The 24268-nt window shown below is 47.0% G+C and overlaps 1 protein-coding gene across 2 annotated transcripts in view; it reads right to left on the bottom strand.

Annotated features, from left to right (window-relative positions):
* The window catches only part of Loxhd1 (lipoxygenase homology PLAT domains 1), a 152643-nt gene that overhangs the window by 107998 nt on the left and 20377 nt on the right, over positions 1-24268 (bottom strand). For both annotated transcript variants that reach the window (NM_001414400.1, NM_001106132.4), the window contains exons 5-7: positions 9278-9376; positions 1861-2009; positions 234-357 (exon numbers count right to left, since the gene is read on the bottom strand). In NM_001414400.1, coding sequence (NP_001401329.1) covers positions 234-357; positions 1861-2009; positions 9278-9376 — 372 coding nt within the window. The remainder of the gene's footprint in view (positions 1-233; positions 358-1860; positions 2010-9277; positions 9377-24268) is intronic.

Genomic DNA, 24268 nt, shown 5'->3' with positions numbered 1-24268 from the left:
TTAGTTCCTTCTACCCACAGCTAGGAATGCCAGGCCGTTGCCCTATCTTCTTAGGCATCAGCAGCCTTGGCTGCAACCCAGAGAACTAGAGCATTTTCTAGGGCAGAAAAGATCCCGTCTTTAAACCCAGCTGCCTCCCATCTGATCACAGCCGTAAGCCACAGACACAAGTATGGACTCTCAAGAAGAAAGGATGGTCGGTCCAGCGGGGGCCTCTCCTCTCCTCAGCCTACCTGTGGTCTCAGCTCCGCCCACTAAGATGTCTCTCTGGATTTTGCCATCATCTTCATCCAGGGCCAGCCAGCGGTTAAGGGGGAAATCATATTTCCTTTTGTTCCCAATATCTTCAATGATGATCTGAGGAGGAGAAGAGAGGAACAAAATGAGCTGAAGTGTCTTTGAGGGCACGCCGGGTGATCTACCGCCCCATCCAATCAGGGAGTGTGCTCTAACAAGGCACTTGAAGCTCCTCGTGCCTCAAGGAGAGCTCGTCACGGAACACAGCTGCTACTAGGAAACCCTCGGAGAGCCATCCAGGGATGATCCGCAACCTCCTGCACTTGAATCCCAGCCACTAACCCTCCACTGCCTGAAGTCATTTCAGAGAACTGAAGCGAAGTGTACCGGGATACGCTCAGTGAGCTGGGACGGAAGGGGCAGGGCTGGATCTGAGAGCTGGCGAATGAGATGATGGCTTCCCTCTGCTGAAGGTTGGACTTCTGAACTTATTATGGAGAAGCACAGTCCGTGTGAAGGGGAACTGTGGATTGAAATCAGGGCAGGGAGTCCTGGGACATGGTGGTTACATCAGAAAACATTAGCAGCTGCCAGGGAGGCAACTCTAAGTGACTGTAGAAGTCTTCCCACCAAAACAACTATAAGCTGGGTTGATGAAGCTGTTTTCTAGGACATACTGAAGAGAGGAAAGTACCTTCCAAATATGCCATTTGGACCCAGATTCAAAACGACTGGAAAGACAGACATACTCTGTGATGGACAGTAGGGTGTGTGTGTGTGTGTGTGTGTGCGTGTGTGTGCGTGTGCGTGCGTGTGTGTGTGTGTGTGTGTGTGTGTGTGTGTGTGTGTGTGTGTGTGTTGAAAATCAAGAGCTGTTATCTTGAAGGGATATTCTCCACCTAGCATATCAACAAGCCCACAAGGAAAGATCTTCTGAGAGGCAAGTCCTTTTGGTGAGTCCAGAGCAGGGAACTGTCCATGTTGAAGCCAATTGTATTCTGTGGCTGCAGGGACCACATGGCAAGAAAAGACTTCCCAGTGTGACCGCTAAAAAGGATAAGGCACCCCCTAAAATGAAGTGGAAAGGACAAAGCTGCCAGACAGGGGGAAATGTCTTGTTGATCCTTCCTAAAATGGGCACCGATACATCAAATGACCCTGGGCTACACAGTCTTCACTCCCTTGCACATAGGCTCAGAGTACCTGGGTTAAAATATGGGTGGCCTTGAAGTCACTATGTAACTACTCTCCCCACACAGTACTCGATTAACTTCCATCACTTTTAATCGGTCTGATTGGGTAGGGTTCTGTTCGGCACAGATGAGGGGAAACACACGCACACAATCACGCATGCAGAGCAATTAGGAGGGTCAGAGGCTTCATGGAACCTTGAAAGATAGTTAGCCCCAGGCTGGCTCAGACAAGAGAAGTAGGATTCTAGAAGTTTTAACAAGGTCAGTCTTGGAGGCAACCTGGAGGTCAGCATGGAAGGCCAGTGGACTTAGGCAACAGAGTAGAGACAGGCAAATCTAGAGTGGGAAGTTCAGCCCAGTTTCAGGCCTCTGAAGACCCAGACATTCCCCTCCCATGCCTCAGAGGCAGCAGGCAAGCATCTGAACCTACCTTGGACAGGAACCAACCTGCCGAACCCCCCTTGTTGTTGTGGCCCACATTGATCTTCATCAGCTGCCCCAAATCTGGTGCATCCAGTGTGAACTTGTCTTCAGCTCCCTTTTCAAAGTTGTCTTTCTCATTTTCCAGCCTACGCTCCCCTGAGTGCACAGAAGCAAGAACGTTGAGATGGGGGGGGAGAGGGAGGGGAGGAGGAGAGGAGGAGAAGGAGAGAGAAGAGGAGGAAGAGAAGGAGAAAGGAGGAGCAGAAGCAGAAGCAGAAGAAGCAGAAGAAGCAGAAGAAGCAGAAGCGGAAGAAGCAGAAGAAGCAGAAGTGGAAGAAGAAGTGGAAGAAGAAGAAGAAGAAGAAGAAGAAGAAGAAGAAGAAGAAGAAGAAGAAGAAGAAGAAGAAGAAGAAGAAGAAGAAGAAGAAGAACAAGAAGAAGAACAAGAACAAGAAGAACAAGAAGAAGAACAAGAAGAAGAACAAGAAGAAGAACAAGAACAAGAAGAAGAACAAGAACAAGAACAAGAAGAAGAACAAGAAGAAGAACAAGAACAAGAAGAAGAACAAGAAGAAGAAGAAGAACAAGAACAAGAAGAAGAAGAAGAACAAGAACAAGAACAAGAAGAACAAGAACAAGAACAAGAACAAGAAGAAGAAGAACAAGAAGAAGAAGAAGAAGAACAAGAACAAGAACAAGAACAAGAAGGACAAGAAGAAGAAGAACAAGAACAAGAACAACAAGAAGAAGAAGGACAAGAAGAAGAAGAAGAAGAAGAAGAAGAAGAAGAAGAAGAAGAAGAAGAAGAAGAAGAAGAAGAAGAAGAAGAAGAAGAAGAAGAACAAGAACAAGAAGAACAAGAACAAGAAGAACAAGAAGAACAAGAACAAGAACAAGAAGAAGAACAAGAAGAACAAGAAGAAGAAGAACAAGAAGAAGAACAAGAAGAACAAGAAGAAGAACAAGAAGAACAAGAAGAACAAGAAGAACAACAAGAACAACAAGAACAACAAGAAGAAGAAGAACAAGAACAAGAACAAGAACAAGAAACCTTCATGGTCTGCCCACTGAAAGAGATTTACAAAGCCAAGGGCAGCCCCCTGCTGGGATCTAACAGCTCCTTCCATCCCTCCAGCCTTGGGTAAAGCTCAGTTTGCTTCCAGTGTGGCTGGTTCCTGAGTCCCATAACTGGGTTTCTCCTGTCAGCCTTATTCTACCCCTGTGAACCAAACTGTAGCCCTACGCTGAGACTCGAGGCCCCACCTTGCTTTTGCCCATTACTTGTCCTGCACGAGAGCAGTGAGCAGGGTACTAGGTATTGGGGTTGCTGCTGGGACTCTGCCCCCTTTGCTCAGCCCTGCCCTGGACTCAATGCCTGCAATAGCAGAGACACTATAAGAGAGAGATCTTTCTCTCTTATTCCTTGCTATGATCCAACAGGATTGCACTGTTAACTTGGTCCTGCAAATGAAGAAACTGAGACTTAGAAATTAAATCATAAGTCCAGAGTTGTGTGGGCAATGAACACAGAGCTTAGAGTCCTGTTCTAACGGGTTTTTCTGTCCTGCTGTTCTCTGGGGCCACATTCTCGTGACCATGGGTGTAAGAATTAGTCTTTCTCATCCCATCAAAGCACTAAATTTCCACTCAAATCTTCCCATGGTTTCCCTTTTCTAAATTTATATTCTCACCTCCGGAAATAGAGAAAATAATTACAGGCATTCAGGTCCCCACCACCCAGATGCGAGGGGTGTACCAGGTGCTGACATTTTTGTCTAGTTTGCCTCCGACCTTTCACGTTTTCAGGAAAATTTGTTTGGTTTCATTTTATGTGCTTGAGTGTTTGGCCTGCCTGTGTATAAGTTCACTTTGTGTGTGGCTGGTGCCCAAGGGAGACAGAAGAGGATGCTAGAGCCCATGGAACTGGAGTCATAGAGGGTTGTAAGCAACCGTGGGCGTTGGGAACAGAACCTGGGTCCTCTGCAAAAGCAGCAAGTGCTCTTGAGCTCTGAGCCGTCTCTCCAGCCCCAAGACTATTCCTCTTTTTTTTTTTAAAGGAAACAAACCCAGTAGACATGTCTAAGGCTTCTCAGTTCACCTCCTCCTCCTACTCAACTCCTCACCTTGGTGTGTATCGTCCCAGAATCCTTAGTACATAAACGCATCTCTAAGAGACGCAGGCCACTTGTGGCTGTTTCTGGCTTCTACATAAATGATAGATAGCGTAGTGCGCATCTCAGAACCTCAAAGTTCTTCATCTTCACGGTGGGGCTGACGGAGTGACTGTGCTGGAAGGTGTCTGTGAGTGAGGTCTGCTGCATCCGTGTTCCCACGCACCGGGCAGCCCCAGAGCACAGCAGGCGCCATGACAGGGGCACCGCTGCGGGGACTGCTACCATTCCTCTGCTGTCGTCTCCACCAGCCTTTGAGGAGACTCCTCTCGGTCACCAGCAGTTTGTTGACAGTGCCCTGTGGATGCTGGTGACAGTCCACTCTTTATCTGCCCTGCCAGAGCCAAGTGACAAAGAGTAGCACCCTGCTTTCTTCTCTTGGCCCACCTCTGCTTCTGACCGTACTGCTGCAAATGTCACTGGGGTGGATAACTTTGTGCCCTTCCTCTGCACAGGGGTGAGAACTGTGCTACACACACTGTGCGTGGATGGGAGCTAACCTGGTGTACGGCCAGCTTTCGTTCGTCAGGCAACACTGCCCTCCAGAATGCGTACGAGGTGTGAATTTCCACCAGCAATGTATGGGCATCCTCAGTGCCCACAATCACTATTAACTATCCATATTCTAAAGTTTTATTCTGTGTAGAATAGCATCTCGTTGTGGTTATAACCTGCATTTACTTACCTTTTTTGAGAGATTGACCATATATATACATATACATATACATATACATATACACATACACATACACATACACATACACATACACATACACATACACATACACATACAAATATATATATATATTTGTTTAGGTAATGGGCATCAGTCATTTTTATTCTAATTGTTTGTTCCAACTTTTACTAATTTCTTTTTTCATATGTTACATTCAGACCTGGTTTTCCCTACCTCCTCTCCCTCTAGTCCCTCCTCTTCTTCCTCTTCCTCCTCCTCCTCCTCCTCTTCTTCCTCCTCCTCACTATCTACTCCTTCTCTGTTTCCCATTAGAAAAGGGTAGGCCTTCTTCCATTTTAAATTTTTTTAGACCATTCTTTGGTGTTTGTGCATGCACAGAAGTGTGTATACATGCACATGTACATGTGTGCAGACATGTGTGCATGTGAGTATGTGTATAAATGTTCGTGTGTGCCTTTGGTAAATTTCATCTCTAGATTAATTTACATTATCTGAAATTTTCTTTCAAAAATTCTGATCATTTTTTTTTTCACATTTAAGTCTTTAGCCCATTGGGAAGCTATTTTTGTGCACTGTCAAAGACAAGGATCTGATTTAGTCTTTCCTCAGAGTGCTAGACAGTTGTTCAAGCACCAGTAATTGGACCTCTTACCTTCACCCTTTGATTTATCATCTACAATGCTAACTTTACGCATATTTCTAGATTCTTTACTCTGTCCCACTGAACAACTGCATTTGCCCTTCTTCTTGCTTAGTTTTTCAAGATCTTTGATTGGGTGAAGTGGCTCCACTCACAAGGCCATTTGCTACCGAACAGGACAACACGAGTTTGATTCCTAGGACCCACACAAGAAGAGCAAGAGCCAATTCATGAAAGTTGTGCACCCATGCCCACATCTACGCCACAGCACATGTGTTTCTCAAGCAGACACTAAACGAACTGAATAGACATAGTTTAATTTTATTTTTAATGTTGCCACTATCTTAATTTCTGACAGGGCAAATCTCTCCCATTAGTATTGCTGTTCCCACTATTTCCTGTTTTTATAAATTATATCTATTAATTTTGCATGTGTGAGAAGCATGCTCACTATGGTATACACGTGGAGGTCAGAGGACAACTTTCAGCAGTCAGGTCCTTTTTTTCTCTTTATCATGTAGGGTCCCAGGGATAGAACTCGGTTGATGGTGGAGATGCTGGTGGTGATGGTGGTGGTGGTGATGGTGGTGGTGGTGGTGATGGTGGTGATGATGGTGGTGGTGGTGGAGGTGGTGGTGATGATGGTGGTGGTGATGGTGGTGGTGATGGTGGTAGTGGTGGTGATGATGATGGTGGTGATGATGATGGTGATGATGGTGGGGGTGGTGATGGTGGTGATGATGGTGGTGGTGGTGGTGGTGGTGATGATGATGGTGATGGTGGTGGTGGTGATGGTGGTGGTAGTGGCGGCAGTGACAGTAATGGTGATGTTAGCCCCGGGCCTTTCTTTACGTCGAACAAAGTAGTTTGCCTACATCCTGACACTGATGCAATGAATACATGATAATGTACATCTTCTTATGATGGCTATGGATGGTCCAGCTCCTTTCCTGCTGGTGAGATTTTCCCAGAATTCTTCATGCTGCTTATTTCCAAAATTCTCCTTTCATGTATTTAAGCTAGATTTTTATTTATTTTTATATACTATGAGAATATCTTTATGAAAGAGAATCATGTTAAGAGAGCTCAGGTTGGCCTCGAACTCCAGTTCTCCTGTCTCTTCTTCAAAGTGCTGGGATTCTAAATGTGCCTGGCAAGACTACTGGCTCCTCCCTAACAGGTGCTCCTACTCCCGTGATAACCAGTGTATGCACTTGTGCCATCAGCCATGTTTCCTCATTGCTTCTCTTGGATTGACTGAATGTTTGGGCCTTGGATTCATTCTATTCATTTATGGATTATGCATTTTTACTTTGGGTATTTACCTTTATAATTTTAATATCACACTTAGCTTAATGAAGTCTACAGAGATGGGTAATGGACAAATCCCCATAATACTTTACCAATTTTCTTCTCATATATCGTTCATAAATATCTTGGGTAAACATTTCCTCTTTCCCCTGTGTTAGGCAGTGATGTTCTGTGGTTGGTGTCTGCTTAGGTTTGTCATATGGCTATTGATGTTTTGTTTACTTTTGTGTGTGTGAAAGAGGGATAGAGTCTTCCATCCTATGTGAGGTAGGCTAGCCTTGTACTCAGTATGTAGCCCAGGCTAATCTCAAACTCCTGTTTCTATTGCTCTAGTCGCCCAAGTGCTGGGATCTATAGGTATAAGTCATCACATCAAGAAGCCCATCTAGTGGCTGCTTAAACATGAGTGTAGGACATAATATCCATCCATTCCTCTTTGGTAAAGTAAAAATTTGTTAATTTTCCCCCATCACCTGAAATGACAGCTTATCTATCGTGGAATGCATGGTTGACATATGTCCTTCCAGAGAATATTAAAGGTGTGATTACATGAATTTACAACTTCTGTTGTTGCCGATGGGAGTTATCCACTCGTCTCAGTGGACTTTTTACAGAAAGTGACTTGCCGGCTTTTCTTCCTCTCAGATCTTTCTCTTTGCTTTCGGCTTAACAGGGTAACATAGATTCCTTCGTAGATTCTAGTCCAGGCGTCATTTAGCCACTTTAAGCTGAAAATTCAGATCTGCTGGGTCTTAGAAACGCTTCTGGCCATTGTCTCTCAGAATATTTGCTGTTACCTGTTCCTGGCTGGCATCCTCTGTCTCTGGACCAACCTCTCCCATACCTCCCTCCCTCCCTGCTCTCCTGTCTCCTTCCCACCCCTTTCTCTCTGTCTGAGGGGTTTGCTCACGTACCTGCAGTTCACTAGGCCTCTCTTCAGCTCCCTTACTTGCACTGGGTTTCGCACCTCCGAGGCGCTTATCTTTAGCAGCCATGTTTTCCCTGTTTCCTGGGGTTTCGTATGGTTGTTTTTCCTAATGTGCTGTTTCTCATGGTGCTATATTTTCCTCTGTCCCTTCTTACATGTTTTAACAGTCTAACTTTTATTTTTTAAGTTATAGGCTATCCCAACACCACTCCATTATCTGAAACCCCGGGGATTTCATTCTGATAGTTGTGTAGATTATAGCTTTACCACGGTGGGCTATGTCCTTTAGTGTTTTATAGTTTTGGAAAATAAACTCGCTCCAAAACTTCATTCATGGGAATCATATGTAGCCTTAGAAAGGCCTTTGCAGAGTGTTAGTGAAGATTCACTCGCTATGAACTGATCATTCTATTTTGGTTTTTTTTCTTGTTTGTATGTTTTGAGACAGGGTCTCATTATACAGCTCTGACTGACCAGGAGCTCACTGTGTAGACAAAGTTGGCCTAGGCTGCAGAGAGAACACCCTACCTCTACCTTCTGAAGGCTAGGATGACAGGCACATGCTATCACATCCAGCTTGAACCAAGTATTCTGTGCAGGGGGAGAGGCGTTCTGAAATCACAAGTCTAGCCTAACAGTCAGACCTCAAGTCCCTGAATAACACACATTTTCATTTGTCTTGGTTTTAACTTAAGTGCTTTGCAGAGATCCAGTGACTATGCCCATGCACGAGCAAAGCCATTGGTCTGCTTTCACTGAGGCCACTTCTGAGACTCTCTGGGGCCCCTGGCTTCATGTGCAGTTCTAATTTCAAGCTCTTGCCTCATTCTGGACCTGCGACTCATTTTCTGACCCTCAATGGGCACAAAAACCTGTCTTCTAGATTAATGAGCATGAAAGCCCTCTCCTTGTAGGAGCTACAGGATCGATTCATAGCTAATACTTTGGTTTGGTTTTGAGTTTCTCCTTCATGTCTGGAACCTGGAGAGTCCATTTTCACTCATTATAAGTTCAGCAGTACATGTTGAATTCTTTGATGTATTCTACCCCAAATTCACATGTCTCTGTAACTTTTCTGACTTCTGTGTTACTGCAATAAATTGACACAGTGAGAGAAAACCACCTGTCTCAGTCTGAGACCTGAGCTGCCTCCCAGTACCTACAGCTGCAGCTTCTGCATCACCTGTGAGACCAAGGATTATTCTAGTCCTTAGTCCCACTCTGGTTTATTACAAGTCACTACATTGAATCATATGTCATGCCACAGCAGCCCACATAAGCACAGAGCTTATAGCAATAAAGATATTGAGAATGAGTTCCCGGGGATGTGAAATTTGGGCTTACTCATAGTTTTGGATGCGATTCGAATCAATCCAAACCTAGGAATATCTTATTCTGAAAACCATACCATATACACAGAGAAAGGGGAGGAGAGAGAGAGAGAGAGAAAGAGAGAGAGAGAGAGAGAGAGATTTGAACACCTGTTACACATACATACATTTGACCACATAAGGTAGATACCCTACTGTTGGGGCAAACCACTGCAAATCACAGCACAAGAAGAGAAGAGAGGTGTTCAACGGAAAGACTAAAAGCTGCCTTCCTCAGCTGGATTACAAGAAGCAGCCACTCTAAGGAGTTGTACAGGGTGGGGCTTGTGAGGAAATGACCCATTACCTGTGTCTCCATACTCTCCAAAGATATTGATAAAGACATCAGCATCTGTCCCTGCACCAATCACATCACCAGTGTATACCTTGATTTCATATTTGTTTCCTGGGAACAAAGACAGAGAAAATGTTGCCTCATTAGGATCCCAAGAAAAGACAACTAACTGTGCACAGAGAGCTTCCAAGCCATCAATCCTTCCCACGGAGGCTCATAAGATGGTGAATTATCTGCATGAGCGCCACTCTCATTACTGTCAACAACAGGGCAAAGAGAAGTCACTCCAGGTTGGCTCCAAAAGGTCATCATTAAACTCTAGGTAATATCTAAGCCATGGGTAAAGGAGAACTTCTGTTTTCATCTAACACATTCGCCTACCTTATCTCCTCTGAAGTACTGAGGTGACTCTAAGTCCCTACACACCTATCATTTTTCCTGTCCATTTCCACGCCGTGAAACAATACTGCTGCCATTGGGGAGATTGGATTCTGTAGGTGAAAATAAAATTCGTGTCTATCCAGGCCATAGACACACAGAGACTAAACTAAAATCAACACTGGGCAGCAAAATACATGTTTAAAAAAACCCACATCTGCTTCCTGTGTCATTGCTGTACTCGCTGGACAAAAATCAATTCCCCATAACCCCAAACACAGCCTCAGTCATGGCCTCAAATAGGTTAGGGTCAACACATACTTGAGAGTGTGCTGAGCTCTGGTCAGGTCTCTCCATCCGCAGCTTGCCTTAGGGCAAGGAATAAAGGCCAGAAGATAATGTGTATGGTTAGGGCAAGCAGATGCCTCCAGGTCTTCTTGGATGGCAACAACGTTGAGGTTTAAGACAACTCTCCCTTCCCTTGTTTCTTCCTCCATGGCTTTCTGGTTTACATAGAGCAGAAGGAACCATTCCCTTCAGATATGCTATGCCCAATTTACTGAGTTGATTAAAAACCAGTGATTCCAGCCAAGGCCCAGAATGCTAGCCCTTCTGCTCACTGCTTCCCTAGACTCCTCCTTGCCCTCCACCTCCAGCCTCCAAAGGTATTTGTCCTCTGTCTTCTCCTACTCTGCTGATATCTGTGTGATGACATGGAGTTTTGCCACGGACTGCCTTGTCCTGTCTACTGTTGCCTGAATGTAAGTCCCCCAATTCCTCTGAAACTTAAAAAGGGGGTACATGGATATGTTCAGGACATTTTCTCTCCCTCCCTTCTTCTCTCCCTTCCACACCCCCTAATGCACTGTGAAACCTATGGGTAGCACGTTGGAATGCAAACTGAATCCAATTTCTTGAAACTTGAAGTTCCCAGGAAGTTGTTGAGGGCAAAGGACTAAGGAGAAAAATCTAAGCCTGCCCATTTCCCACTTCTGGCACTTTCTGTAGCACAGGATCAGCCTGGAGAGGTGTCTCGTCATGGCACCTGGAAAGGGTGCAAAGAGGACACCCCTATTCCTCCAGTACATGCCAATTGGTCTTTGCTGGTGAGAGCATCGAGCCTATAACAAATAGACATCTCCTCTCCATAACTCTCTGTCTGCAAAGCCCACAAAAGAAGGGATAGGGGTTCTCTGATCCTTGTCTGGAACGGAAGCTGCAGAAGGAACAATTGCTGTCAGCGTCTACGTCCTCCTTTAGAGCCATGAATACCGTGAGACAGCAGCTGAAGCCAGGGAACCAAGGCCCTTCAGAAAGGTCAGACCCAGGGAACCTATGGAATTGGATCTCGAGCTGCTTGGAAAGTTGATTGAAAGATAGATACCATATTTTCCACGAGGGCCTCCAGGTCATGTGGTTTGTAAGCAAGACCTTAGCTAAAGCTGACTGACTCTATTCTCATCACCTCCAAGTCCCAGAGACTCCAAATGGCCTTGGTTGCTCTCTCCTTGTTAGATGGTCTTGTAGAATCGATCTGATTCACAACCTCTCTTAGTTACTTCCCTATGGCTGTGATAACACACCATGACCAAGGGAACTCACAGAAGACAGAATTTGTGTGGTCTTACAATTCTAGAAGGACCAGCATCAAACCACAAACAGGAAGCAAGGAGAGGAAACTAGAAATGGCGCCAGTCCTTAAACTCTCAAAACTTGCCTCTGGTGACATGATTCCTCTAACGAGTCCACAACCCCTATGCCTCCTCAAACAGCCTGAGTCTGTGGGGGACATCTCATTCAAACCACCACCATACAACCTTTTCCAGTACCACTCGAGGGCTCCCTGATCCTGCTTAGCGGTGGCAAGGTGCAGATCACTACAGCTGGTCTACCAAGGTGGAAGCCCGAGGGGGCTTCTAAAGGCTGCTTCCAGGCACCTTGCAGAGAGGAGAGGCAGTGAGATCTTACAAGGACCCAGACATTGTGGATCAGAGGTAGGAAAAGAAAGGCAGGGAAGCACTTGTAGAAAATGGGTTCTGAATCATTCTGGAGCACAGACTTCCGTCACTGGGCCAGGAAGACAATTTTAACTCAAATATTTTTGAATAGCAAAAAAAGAAAATTACAGCAAAGGAATGGGGTGTCCTTTGGGTGAGTCTCCCATCCCTAGAGACACTTAATCAGCTACTAGTGCCACTCAGTGGGTGGAGAGTCATGTGTCAGAGATACTGTAGCAGAAATGCCATTGGTAAAGAAGCCAAGAGATTAAGGGAGCCATCCGTTAAAAAAAAAATCTGGAAAGTGCCCCATAGGACGTGTTTTAAGAGTTGTAGACCATTTGGTCTCCATTGCAATGACTTGATCAGCACAAGGAAAGTCTGGGATTCAGGAGCCAAAAGAGGGCTACAGGAGCAATGTACCCAAGCACAGGGGCGTCTGGGGAGGTAGGGTTTCAGGTCAGGATGAAGCGGGCAGAGAGAAGCCAATGCCAGGGCTCAAGAGCCTAGAACTGTGAGAAGCTTCGGGGCCTTTCCAGCTGAAGTGACCGTAGATCTGAAGCCGGGGATCAGGAGGAGAGAGGCAGGCCATCTTCTGGCCTCCCTGGAGCGTTCTATGTCACAATGAGGTCATGAGTCTCTAGGTGGTTTTCTGGGTGAACCGCAGACTTTTGCTATTAGGTGATGGCTACTCACACCATGTAAAGAGAATGACCACAGGGGTACAGAGGTTCATCTTGCAACACCATTGTTTTCAAAGCCCCCATAAATGAGCAGTGGGGATTAGCTAGGGCTTCCTCTCCTCTGTCTACACACCTCCTCTCTCTATACCCTTCAGCAGAACTTCCTGCTACCTAAGTTCCCAGTTTCCAAAACAAGTTCCGAGGGCACTGTGCCCCAGTGCAACCCTAACTGGTGACTCAATGTAATATTGACAAGAGAGCAAGTCTGAACAAAAACTAACAGCACGCAGAGTGCCGAGCCTTCCTCCACAGGCAGATGAGGCCACACAAGATGCTACATTTGAATGTGAAATGTCCCCTACAGGTTCCCATCTTGAACACTTGGTCCCCAGCTGCTAGTGCTGTTTTTTGAGAGGTTGTGTATAAAAACCCTGTCGACATGTAGCCTCTAGGCTGCAGAAGCATGGCACTAGGCACGGGCCTTCAGCGCATTACAGATATGCCTGGGGCTCTAACCCAAGCTCTCTGCTTTCCAGTCAGCTACTGTGGAGGAGCTCCCACTGGCCACTCCTTGATGTCTTCCCCACCATGATCAGCTGAAATCCCCTGATCCTAGGAGCCAGTAAGCCCTGCCTCCCTCGAGTCAGTTCTGTCAAGTGATTTGTCACAGCAAAGTAAAAAAAATAACTAACACACGGACTTTTGAATGTAGAATTCACCACGAGATTGGCCCACCAATAAGATACCCAACCTGATAACCTAAAGTTGTCCAGAATGAAGGGGACATAGAAATCCTGAATAAAGCCCGCCCACATGCCAGGAGGAAGTGATAAAGCCAGGAGAAGCTATGAAGTTATGAAGAAAGGACTGAAAAGGGATCCCTGGGGGAAGGTGGCGTCCCTGGCAACGCCATGATAACCCGCTCTCTCGGGTGATTGGCACGAAGCATTCAAACAGGACTCGGCAGCTGACAAAGCTCTTGCACATCTCTGAAGTCATCTAACCGAGACCATGGTCCTGTGAGATAAGTAGGGTTGATATTGTCATTTCTATAAATGACAAGGACAGAGCTTCAGAGGGTGGCCTGCCCAGGTCACACAGCCATGAACCATGACAGTCTCTTGACTTCGGACTCAAGGTTCTTCCAAGATTAATGGTGGCCTCCCCTGCCCTGAATGGGGTCAGTACACTTCTCCTGGAAAGGGTCAGTTAGAATATATTTTAGGCGTTTGTAGGCCATATGGTCCCTGTTACAATGACTGAACCCTGCGGCTGTGGTGCAAACTCAACCATGTGCTTCTGACCAGGGGAGGGTGAGGAGAGATGACCAAAGATGATGAGAGATGATAAAGGAACAAAAGGAACTTTCTGGATGGCAGAAACAGTCCGTATGCTTGTGCCAGGGGTTATATATACGTGTGTGTGTGTGTGTGTGTGTGTGTGTGTGTGTGTGTGTGTGTGTATAATTTTTTGCCCACACAAAAATAGGTGGCAGCTGGTTTTGGCCCATGGGCCGTAGTTCTTTCCCAGGTCTCTGTGTGTGCTCAAGCACCCCAATCCTCAGATGAGACCAGAGCTGTCCTTACTAGATCACAGCCATTTTAGATTGAGCATCCCAAGGCTCTGGAACCTGAGGAGTAGTCCCTTTTTCTGAAAGGGTGGCACATGTCCCTGGGGTGATGACAGTTCAGAGCCAGCTCTCTCTGCCCACCATGCAGCATGCAGTGGAGGCTAAGTCTGGAAATATAGTGTGACACACAACAACAACGGGGCCAGTGAGCCTCACTTCACACACACACACACACACACACACACACACACACACACACACACACCCCTTGCCTTTCATCCCTGGCCTGACTTGGAGGTAGCACGGAACAGAGACACAAAGGGGAGCTCTAAACGGAGGAGAGAGCCAACGTGGGGCAGGGTCTGGGAACTGCCGTTTGAGCCAGCTGTAGAATTGACTTGTGATCTGCTCACTTGATGTGCCTCTTGTAAAGTTCTCCCCAAACTGACTCTGCCCTTTCAGCAGGGTTACCATAAGCCCATCCAGGAGCTTTCTGCAAGTAAGAATCCCTTCTTCAAGACACACTGGTGCCATCTGTTGGACAATTGTATTGAGCACACCAGCCTATAGCTAATAGGAACTGTCTCATTGCAAAGTTCTGCAGTGTTGGGCGAATACGTCTTAGGACACCAACCCTACCACAAGACCAAAAGCCTCCCTTTGCTAAAGATTAGTGCAACCTCAGAAAGGCTAGATCAAATCGCGTGTTCCTCTGAACAACACACCATGAAGAGACGCAGACCCTGCCTTGAGATCTTGCTTTCCAAAGCAATCTGGGCCCAAGCTGTGCTATAGAGTCAGAGTGGCCTTGCCCTGTTTCCTCTCTGCAGGCTGGGCATAGAGGAACAAGAGCCGCCACCCTTCCAACAGGAACTCTGTCCCTGAAGGCCATCGGAAGTGCCTGCGTGGGCTTCCCGAAAAGGCAGAAGCTGGCAGGTTCTAGCTGCCTAAGCCTGGTGTGCCAGCCGCCCCCGCAGCCTCCCCAGCGCTGTCTGGAACAGTCAGAACACAGCAGCGACACAACACGTCTCCAGAGAGCACCCTGGCGGTGGGGGAGGCTCAGCGATGAGGAGCAGACTCCCTCCTCTTGCTGCACAAGTACCGGTGAGGCTAGAACCTGCTCTTGTCCCGTGTCAAGTACGTGCTTGTCTCTGAGCCACGTGGCCCTGGAAAAGGGTTCTCACACCAACACCAACTAAACCTAGGCTGAAACCGTCCACGTGGTCAGGTTTGTTGTTTTGGGTTTTTTTGTTTGTTTTTGAGAAATAGTCACGAGTAACCCCGTCTTTCTTTTCCATCCAAGTAGTCCCAGACCGCGCATACACGGACCTGTGCCTCAGCCTTTGGGACCTCAGCTGGAGAAACCAGCGATGTTTCACTCCACAGCCTGTAGCAGACACCAGCTGAGGTGCTGGAAGGGAGAAATCACAGGCAGTGCAGGGGAGGAGATGACAATTCTCAGGGAGAGAAGGCGGTGGGGAGGCTCCCTGGAGGGTGGGATGTTCTCTCCCAGCCAAACAAGACAGACTCTACTCCACCCTGTTCAGGTCAGGAAAACCCGGTGAGCAGGTGGCAGTGTTATCCCTAGCCACTAGCCCTAGAATTCATCCCAGAGAGCCTTCCCCTGACGCTAATCCTGTCCTAGGGTCTCCTGTCTCTAGTAGATCCGTCTGTTTCCTGTCAGACTCCTCCATACTTCCCATAGACTCTGGTGAGCATTGGCAACTCCAGGGTTCAGAAACCCCAGGCCTCCTCCTTTGCCTTTCCCCACAATGCCCTTCTTTACCCTCCCTTGATCAGTGTTCTCTGTCTTTCTTAAAATGCTCTCCACCGCATTGCTACTGTAGACATAGCCAAACAAGGACCTCTTTGTACTAAGGGCCTTTGAGGGGCCGGTCACACCTCAGTTCTCACAGCAATGGACCCTGCTGTAGTTTGTACATGGAATGTCCCCCTACGGGTTCCTGCATTTTCACAGTTGGGCCCCAGCTGTTTTGAGGGGTAGCAGTTAGGCTAGATGGCTGTAGCTTCTGTCCTGAGCTATCTCTGTTTCCTGGCCAGTGCCCTATGATAAGCAGCTGCTGCAGACTCCCGGAGCCACAGGGCTGCCTACAGCCACGCCTTTCCCACCATGATGGACTGTGCTCTCTCAAACTGAGAGCCAAACTAAATCCTTCCTCCCTAAAGTTGTCTCTGCCAAGTGTCTTGTCACAGTCTGAGAAAGCAGCTCTATAGACCGTAACTGCTACTGTGCCACGGGGAAGAAAGAAACCTGACCATACTTGAGAAAGGATTCGACCTAAACTGGAACTCAAGAGATCTGAACAAGCAAGCTATGTCAGCTCACACACCAAGCTCCTTCAGAAACACGGACTCCTGAGCCCACAGTGCACTCACTCCTGAACGTCTGGCATCTGTGGTGCCCGTTGGCACTTACATGCTCAAACACTGCATTTAATCTCACCACAGCCTGGTTGACTATGCATTGAAACATCACTCCGGAGAGGGAGAGATGGCTCAATGGAGTGCTTGCCTTGTATGCATAAGGATCTGAGTTTACACACACACACACACACACACACACACACACACCAATAACCCACATAAAAGAATGAAGTGTGATGGCGTGAGCTTAAAACAGTGCTTGGGAGGCAAAGGTGGGCGGATCTCTGGGGCTCACCAGTCAGCTAGTCTAACCCAGTTTGCAAACACCAGACCAAGACTTTCATTTTGGTATTCACATGTACCTACATGCACATGTGCCAGCACACATTTATATATATATATATACATATATATATATACATATATATACATATACATATACATATATATATAATATGATTAAAACATCACTTGGTCTTTAATAGTTGTTCCCAATATCTTCCCAATTAGCTGTAACATATGCTGCACTGTTAACAATACAGGACTCTGGCATGTTAGAACAGTGCAGAACCTTCCACTGATCACAGTTCACCTTGCTCTCTCCACCTCAGCCAGCTCACAGGCAAGCTCTGTGGAGCCCTCTCCACTTGTCTCTTGGTGGCCACTCGCCCTCGTTCCCACACCTGGTGCTCACAGCATACCTTCCTAAGCACCTGCACTCTTCCCTCAGGAACCACGGCCCTCTTCTCCCAGACTTCTCTGCACTGCTATGGTTTATCTCCCCAGATACTGCTCACCCGTGGCAGGAGGAGCTAGAACTTTGCTCAGTCCTTCTGGGTACCAAGTGATTGACATACGGTACACGCAGAGGTCTGGACATGTGCAAACTGTGGGCCTACCTATGTGATCACTGCACGGAACAGTTTACAGAAAAGGAATAGTTCTGCTCAGTGTGCCTATAACAAGCACAGGAATCTTAAGAATAATAAAGTATGGGCCTGGAGAGGTGGCTCAGTGGTTAGGAGCACTGACTGCTTTTCCAGAGGTCCTGAGTTCAATTCCCAGCAACCACATGGTGGCTCACAACCATCTGTAATGGGGTCTGACGCCCTCTTCTGGTGTGTCTGAAGACAGTGACAGTGTACTTACATATAATAAATAAATAATTCCTTAAAAAAAAAAAAGAGGGCGAGGTAATGGCCTTGGATTTCCCCAGTAACCAGCCTTTATACCCTAAGCTAAGGCATGGCTGTAATCTTAAGTTATACGCCCTTCTGTGTCCTTGACCCAAGTATAATGCCCATGCATGCATGTGTGTTATGATAATCGTTTGCTGAAGCTGGCAAATATAGGTTAAAGGTGCTTATAAAATGAATATATCATTCAACGTTGAGCATACTATATGGATATCCCTTGGTAGCATGGGCCCATTTGTTATCTGGGTTGGTTGTGGTCAACCGTAGTCAATATTTAATCCCTTGTAAAACTTGGTTAAAGATTTTAGTAAAATATCCCTCAATCCTTCTTCACGTGATGCTTTCTATACAATATTTCTACTCTGTTCAACACAGAGCAAAGCCCTTTGTTAAGGACAGATGTGCAGACACAAACATATAGGGACAGATGAGTCAGCATTTGGTCAAGCATTTGACAGATTCAGACCCACCCAAGAGACAGGCAGGGACAGTAGAAGACACAGAAATAGACAAGCAGAGAATTCAAAGCTGAGCTCGCTCTTGGTCAAATGCTATCACCAGGAAGAGCTTTATTGATTTCTTTCCATAATGTGACAGCAATGCATTGTGGGTGACTCAGTTTATCATAATGTATTCAAAATGGCTCCACTGTATGGCAGCATTGAGCAAAACATGCTTACAAATCGAGTCTAAATTAATGTTATTTTAATATATTCATGAATTCAATTGGGGGGGGAGAGCAGGAGACAAATTCATTAAGAGGTGACCCCATAGCAATCAGGGACTGGTTGCCAGCATGGGGATTACTCCTAACTCTATGTTTATAGAGGGGTGACTCTGAGAGCCATCACCTGTAATAATTCCTTCCTCATAAGTCACTGTGAATATTAAATGTATTTTATGATAGATAGGTAGATGGTAGATAGAGCCAGACAGATGATAGGTGGATAGATATAGATAGATAGATAGATAGATAGATAGATAGATAGATGATAGACAAACAGATAACAGATGTATAGATAGACAAATGATCAATAAACAGGTAATAAATAGATGATAGGTAGTTGATAGACAAAGTTGATAGATGATATATAGAGAGTAGATAGATGATTGATAGATGATAGATAGAGAATAATTTGTTAAAATTATGCCTGTTGTAAGTGCCAAGCAAAAATTACCTACTACTACCATCTTCAAATAACAAAATAATGAACATTTTAATTAATTTTGCACACATTTTTCAGTTTTCTAGAGTTTTCAGGCCATGCTTTCTCCTATCATTAGACTAAAGAAAAAGTCACCCATGGTCAGTCTGTGGCCTTAGCCTCTGGTTTGGAAGAAACCCTTGAGAACATCTGCCAGTGTCCCTGTGCCTCGTGTTGGCTTTGACACCAAAGTTCTCAGGGAGGCTGGAGGGAGGATTGAGGACTGGGTAATGGAAGAAAGAGAGACTCAAAGTCAAAGGTGGACTTCCAGCCCCTAAGAAGTAGGTGCCTTTCTGAGACTCTCGCTGAGATCATGCCAACCTTCACCAGGGGAGGGCTGCCAGAAAGCCACTGGCATGGTGGACTGGACCATGAATGAGGTTAGGGCCAAGGCAGAGTTTGACCAAAAGTTCCTCTTTTCTTGGTTGGGGATTTAGCTCAGTGGTAGAGCGCTTGCCTAGGAAGCGCAAGGCCCTGGGTTCGGTCCCCAGCCCCAGAAAAAACAAAACAAAACAAAAAAAGTTCCTCTTTTCTTGGGTCCAAAATGTAGAATAGAAGGCTTCTATTTCCATAATTAAAGGAGCTGTTTTCAAAACACCCACTTAAGGCTGGACAGAGGTGGTCAGGTCACGCCTTTAATCCCAGCACTCAAGAGGCAGAGGCAAACCTGGTCTACAGAGCTAGTTCCAGGGCAGCCAGGGCTACACAGAGAAACCCTGTCTCAAAAAACAAACACTCAAAATAACCAAGTTTGAAGAAAATCTGTAACTCCATGCCTTCTCCCAAGGTTCTGGCTGCTCGGCTGAAGCAGCCTGTAGCTGGCTGTGGTCCTGGTGAGGGCAGAAGCCTCAGCCGGGCTGGGGCTGGAGAGTATGGGCCAGACACTGACAACAGAGTGCAGTTTTCCCTAGAGCTCTCACCCTGCTGATAGCCTCGCAAAGGCCTTCCCACCCGAATTCAGCCTGAGCTGCACCTCCTCCATGAAGCCCTCCTGATTCCACTTCCCCAATGCTCGCATTAGCCTGACTCAGACCCACGTAGAGTGTATTGGTTCTCTGCAGTATGGCTATTGGCTGTCCCCTGGTGCGTCTAAGCTTGTAGAGAGACAGAGTTACATACATCTGCTGTGAGCACAGGATTTGACGCACAGAAATAGCAAAAACAGTTCATTCATCCAGCCACAGAATGAGTATGCTTCAGAGCATCGTGAGCCCAGGGCTCCTGCTCTGCCCCACAGTCAGGCTGTGACCAATAGCGGGTTTCTTGGCTCCCCTGGGTTTCCATTTTCTCTTCTGTAAAGTGGAGGAGGAGTTGATAAACTCCCATTTAGTCCTAAAACTCTCTCTTTTATGCCTCACCAGAGCCTCATTGTGAGCGGTTCTCTCTTCCCACTCTTTCCGGGGATGATCTTCTGCAATGCTAGGTGGGAACAGATGCGGTGGGCGGGGAGCTGCTGGGAGGTCAGGGGAGGCGAATGTTTCAGGGCCTGGCTCACTCTCCCTGCCCAAAGCCCTTTCCCTGTCCCTGTGCGAATGGAGCCCCCTCCACGGGGTTACAAAGAACGTCAAGCTGCTCTCAAACAGCCCCCACAGCCAACGGAGCCCTGGCAAGGTTTGAAATTGGGCGACCGGGAAATGTCAGAGGGAGGGGGAGGAAAGCCGAGAAGAGAGGCTCTCCCTGCAAGCTCCAGATGTTGTGGAGGCCGAGAGCCCATTCACTGTTGTCTTTAGTCTGCCGGTATCCTAGAGGGGATGGCGGCACCAAGAGTCCTTTCCAATCCTGAAGGACTAAAAGCTGCAGACTGTGTCTCAGTCACAAGAACGGTTCCGAGTGTGGGAGAAGGGAGGAAGACAGGCTAGCTGCCACCTCCACGCTTCCGGCTGATACTGCCTCTGTATTAGTGACTTCTGAATCCGTGTGGCCACGCGGCCTAACAGAAACAGAATCAAGGAAGAGAGGTTTATCCAGGTTCACAGTTTCAGAGGGTTCTTAGGGTCCACCATGGCAGGGGAGGGCTCAGCAACACAGCTCAGTATGGAGGTCAGACCACGTGATGGAGGCTGGACCACGTGATGGAGGCCGTTCACATCGCCGTGAACCAGAAAGCAGGGGCCAGGTATAACCTTCAACAACCTTCAAAGGCTCTCCTCTCGTGATTCACCTCTGCCAGCGTAGCCCCACCTCTCAGAGGTTCTGTGGCCTCCCAAACCAGCAGCATCAGCTAGGGAACAGGTGTTCAAAATGTGAGCCCATGGGGGAACATTTCAGGTTCAAAGGACAGCGTTAAGTGTTCACATGCGAACAGTACAGCTCTCAAGTGTCCACTCATGACTGGTACAGCTAGGTTGTGACCATGGAGAACAGAGGTCTGTGGGGTAAGAGGATGAAAAGAATGGTGGAGAAGAGCTTACTGCAGGAGAGTTGCATCAAAGGCAGTCTCTTCCTGCCCTATACACACCCATGTTCTACACCTACTGAACCCCAGACCGCCCGCCCTGTCTAGCCATTCTACAAAGACGTGTATAGCAGAGAAGCTGGGATCTACCCCAGATCCCGTTGCTACCAGCTTGGAAAAGCCAGAGCCAGGACTTGGGGTACATATCCATTTTAGGTGACCTCTCACCCAGTGTTAGATCTTAAAAGGAGTGATTCAGTTACTCCATGGTTTTATTCCCTGGCACCCAATACAATTATTTAATTATTCTGTGCTATCCAGAAGAACATAAGACCATAACTACTGATTTCCTTGGCAGAGCCTCATGGTTGTTTCTTTGTATCAGTCACCTAGCAACTGTCATTTGGAGTAGGTGTCCCACAGTCCTCTGGGAGGCAATGACCCACTGCTGGTCAATACCATTTGCAGATGCCCTTCCTATGCTAACCACATCTACTGTTTAATCCATCCTCTCATCAGATACTCCCAGGGCACCACTCTGGACACAGTCTCACTGAGATGCTGTGCACATCTAACTCAGTGTGCCAATCATGGTGTAGTAAGGCACAGGGCTAACACCTAGTTATCCTTATGAAACACCCAAGAGAAATGGTAGCTAGTGGTGAGAGCAAACACAAACTATTTCCACCTGTCCTGAGAATCTGGGCCATTTTCATCCTCCAGACTGATAGCTCAGTTGAGCATAAGATAAGGTGGGGGGCTGAGGGGGAGGAAGTTAGACCAGTAGTTCTGATGGAAATGCCACCAACACTTCCACCTATGAGGAAGGCACTTGTATTTCTTGAGAGAAGTGTCTTGAAGAAGCTTCCCTTGGTCTCTGTGAAGCTAATCCATCAGAGATGATTACATGTGTCTTAGAAGGTGTGATCCTAACAAAGACTAGGAAACAGGTACCAGTTGGAGGTCAGGGGAGAGGTGAATCTGGGTCCTCCTGACACAAGGGCCATTCTCCCTCCACTCATGACTGTGTCCAAGTGGGATATGTCTGTGAGCTGTTAAGCATGGGTTCTGACAGCCTGGGTGGTGAACAGGTCCCCAGTCTGGAGAGAATGGGATGTTGCATCTCAGAGAACTGTCCCATGGTCAGATGACAGGTAATGGGATTGGTGCTAGTCTAAGCCACACAGCCATCTCTACTTTTTATGATGTTGTGGGTTGGATCCAGACTGTGGACAGAAACTTGAAGTAACAGTATTCCGGTGAGTGAGAAATCGGGGAAAGGGCTGCCCTAGACAGGTCTTGCTCATGCTGCCAGACTATACTAAGGCAAACTCTCGAAGACCCCATGCTGGGGCATACCCAGAGGGATATCATTATCCTGTCAAACTTCACCAACCTCAGACATTGCTCTGTGCCCCACCTCAGCCTCAACAATGTGTCCTGAGTGTCCTTGGGTCAGTGAGGGCCTGTTGGCCTGCAATCCCAGCCTGTGTAACTCTGCTTCGGTCGTATCTACTGTGGGTAGGTGCTGGGCTTGGGAATGTCACAACAGAAGTGACATCACAGAAGATGGTCTGAAATCATTGTGTGAGAAGATTGGAAGAGTCCAGAAAGACATCATGTGAGAAACCCGGCACAGTATGGGACCTCGAGGGACATCTAGTCGGGCTTTCTGGTAAGATAAGAAAGAAAAAAAAAATGTAGACAGCACAAGAGATTTGCCCCAAGTTACATCCTGGCTGAAGTGGGATGGCAGACCCCAGCCAGGCTCGCCTCCCAGAAGAGAGCTCTTGGCGCCTGCCTGTTGCTGTCTTTGTAGGTGAAACAGCACGTATAACTCCCCCTCCCCTTATACACAAACCTATTGCCAACTGATGCTCATACAAGCCCTTAGGAAGCAACTGAGGTAGCAGATGGTGGGGCGGGGGCAGGAAGACACCCCAGTGTTACTCTGAGAGTGGCCCGGGCTTAGTTAGAGAGAGAGAGAGATAGACACATACTTGGTCATTAGAGCCAAAGAGGCAAACAGCCATCCCTGCAGTGTGGTGTTTCTTAGCTATTTTTCCATCTCAAAACACCTGGGAGCTGCATCCCACGCTATGAGCCCGGGAGGTTTGCTTTGGCAGCTGCTAAGGATGCTGTGCCTCCGAGTGTGGGAGACTGTACTTGGCTCCAGGCCCAGGGCTTCCATAGCTGCAGAGACAGCACCATGGCTGCTCTGCCCCTCTGATTCTACGTTGTAAGAGGGTGAGCCATTCCAGACAAGACACTAGAACCCTTCCAGGAAGAGAGCCGGGCATTCGCGATATCGGAAAGGGTGCCAAGAGGCAGATGGAAAGACAGAAAACTCACAGCACCTCCGAAGCAGTTGAATGGCTGAGCCTGAGTTCCCAGGGATAATAAATGCAAATGTGCTGGAGAGGTGGCTGCCAGCCTTCCATAAGTTCCAGAAGATGCCAGGTCCCCTGGTACCCTCTCTAAGTGGGAGACAATCATGGGGACGGCTGCCAAGTCTCTGTGTGAGCTCCACATGTGCCTGAATTGCTAAATTGTGTGTGGTGCCTCACGGACCATATTCCCCGCAACGCTAGGGAAGCCAGCCAGTGTGGGGACCCCACTGCTGCTGGTTCACGTGGGGATGAGTTAGGAGAACCCAGAATGCTTTTCCAGTGGCCTTGAGTCACTGGGCAAGAATTGAAACCTTGGAGCACAGCAGATGCTCTCTGTCTCCAGGTGAACAGAAGAAGCCTTTCACTGCAAAATTAACACGATGTCATTCACTGTTAAGAGAATTTAATGACCATGCAGAATGAATGAAAAGAAGCGGGGCTACCCAGAGATGCCGAGTAGAACAAACAATGTTGAAAAAACGATTAAAAAATAAACGTGCAGGTTTTACACCTTCTGATTTCAAAGCTTACTGTAAAGCATCAGGAGTGTGCTGACATAAGAATGGATATATTGACCAATAGGATAGAACCGAAATAACCTTCAAATATAGTCAGTTATTGAGAGCGAAGGGTGAATGGGTGGATGGGAGAGAAGAGGAATTTATAAATCTTATCTCAATTCAAGGTTAATATTTAGAAAAATAAAGAACTCCCACAACTCAACAAGAACAAAATCAAACAATCCGATATCTTAAGCATGAGCAGAGGATTTGAATGGACAGTTCTGAAATGAAATATGAAAAT

The sequence above is a fragment of the Rattus norvegicus genome, chromosome 18 (genome assembly GCF_036323735.1).
Source record: "Rattus norvegicus strain BN/NHsdMcwi chromosome 18, GRCr8, whole genome shotgun sequence".
Taxonomy (NCBI): Eukaryota; Metazoa; Chordata; class Mammalia; order Rodentia; family Muridae; genus Rattus; species Rattus norvegicus.
This window is presented reverse-complemented; position numbering and strand designations above follow the sequence as displayed.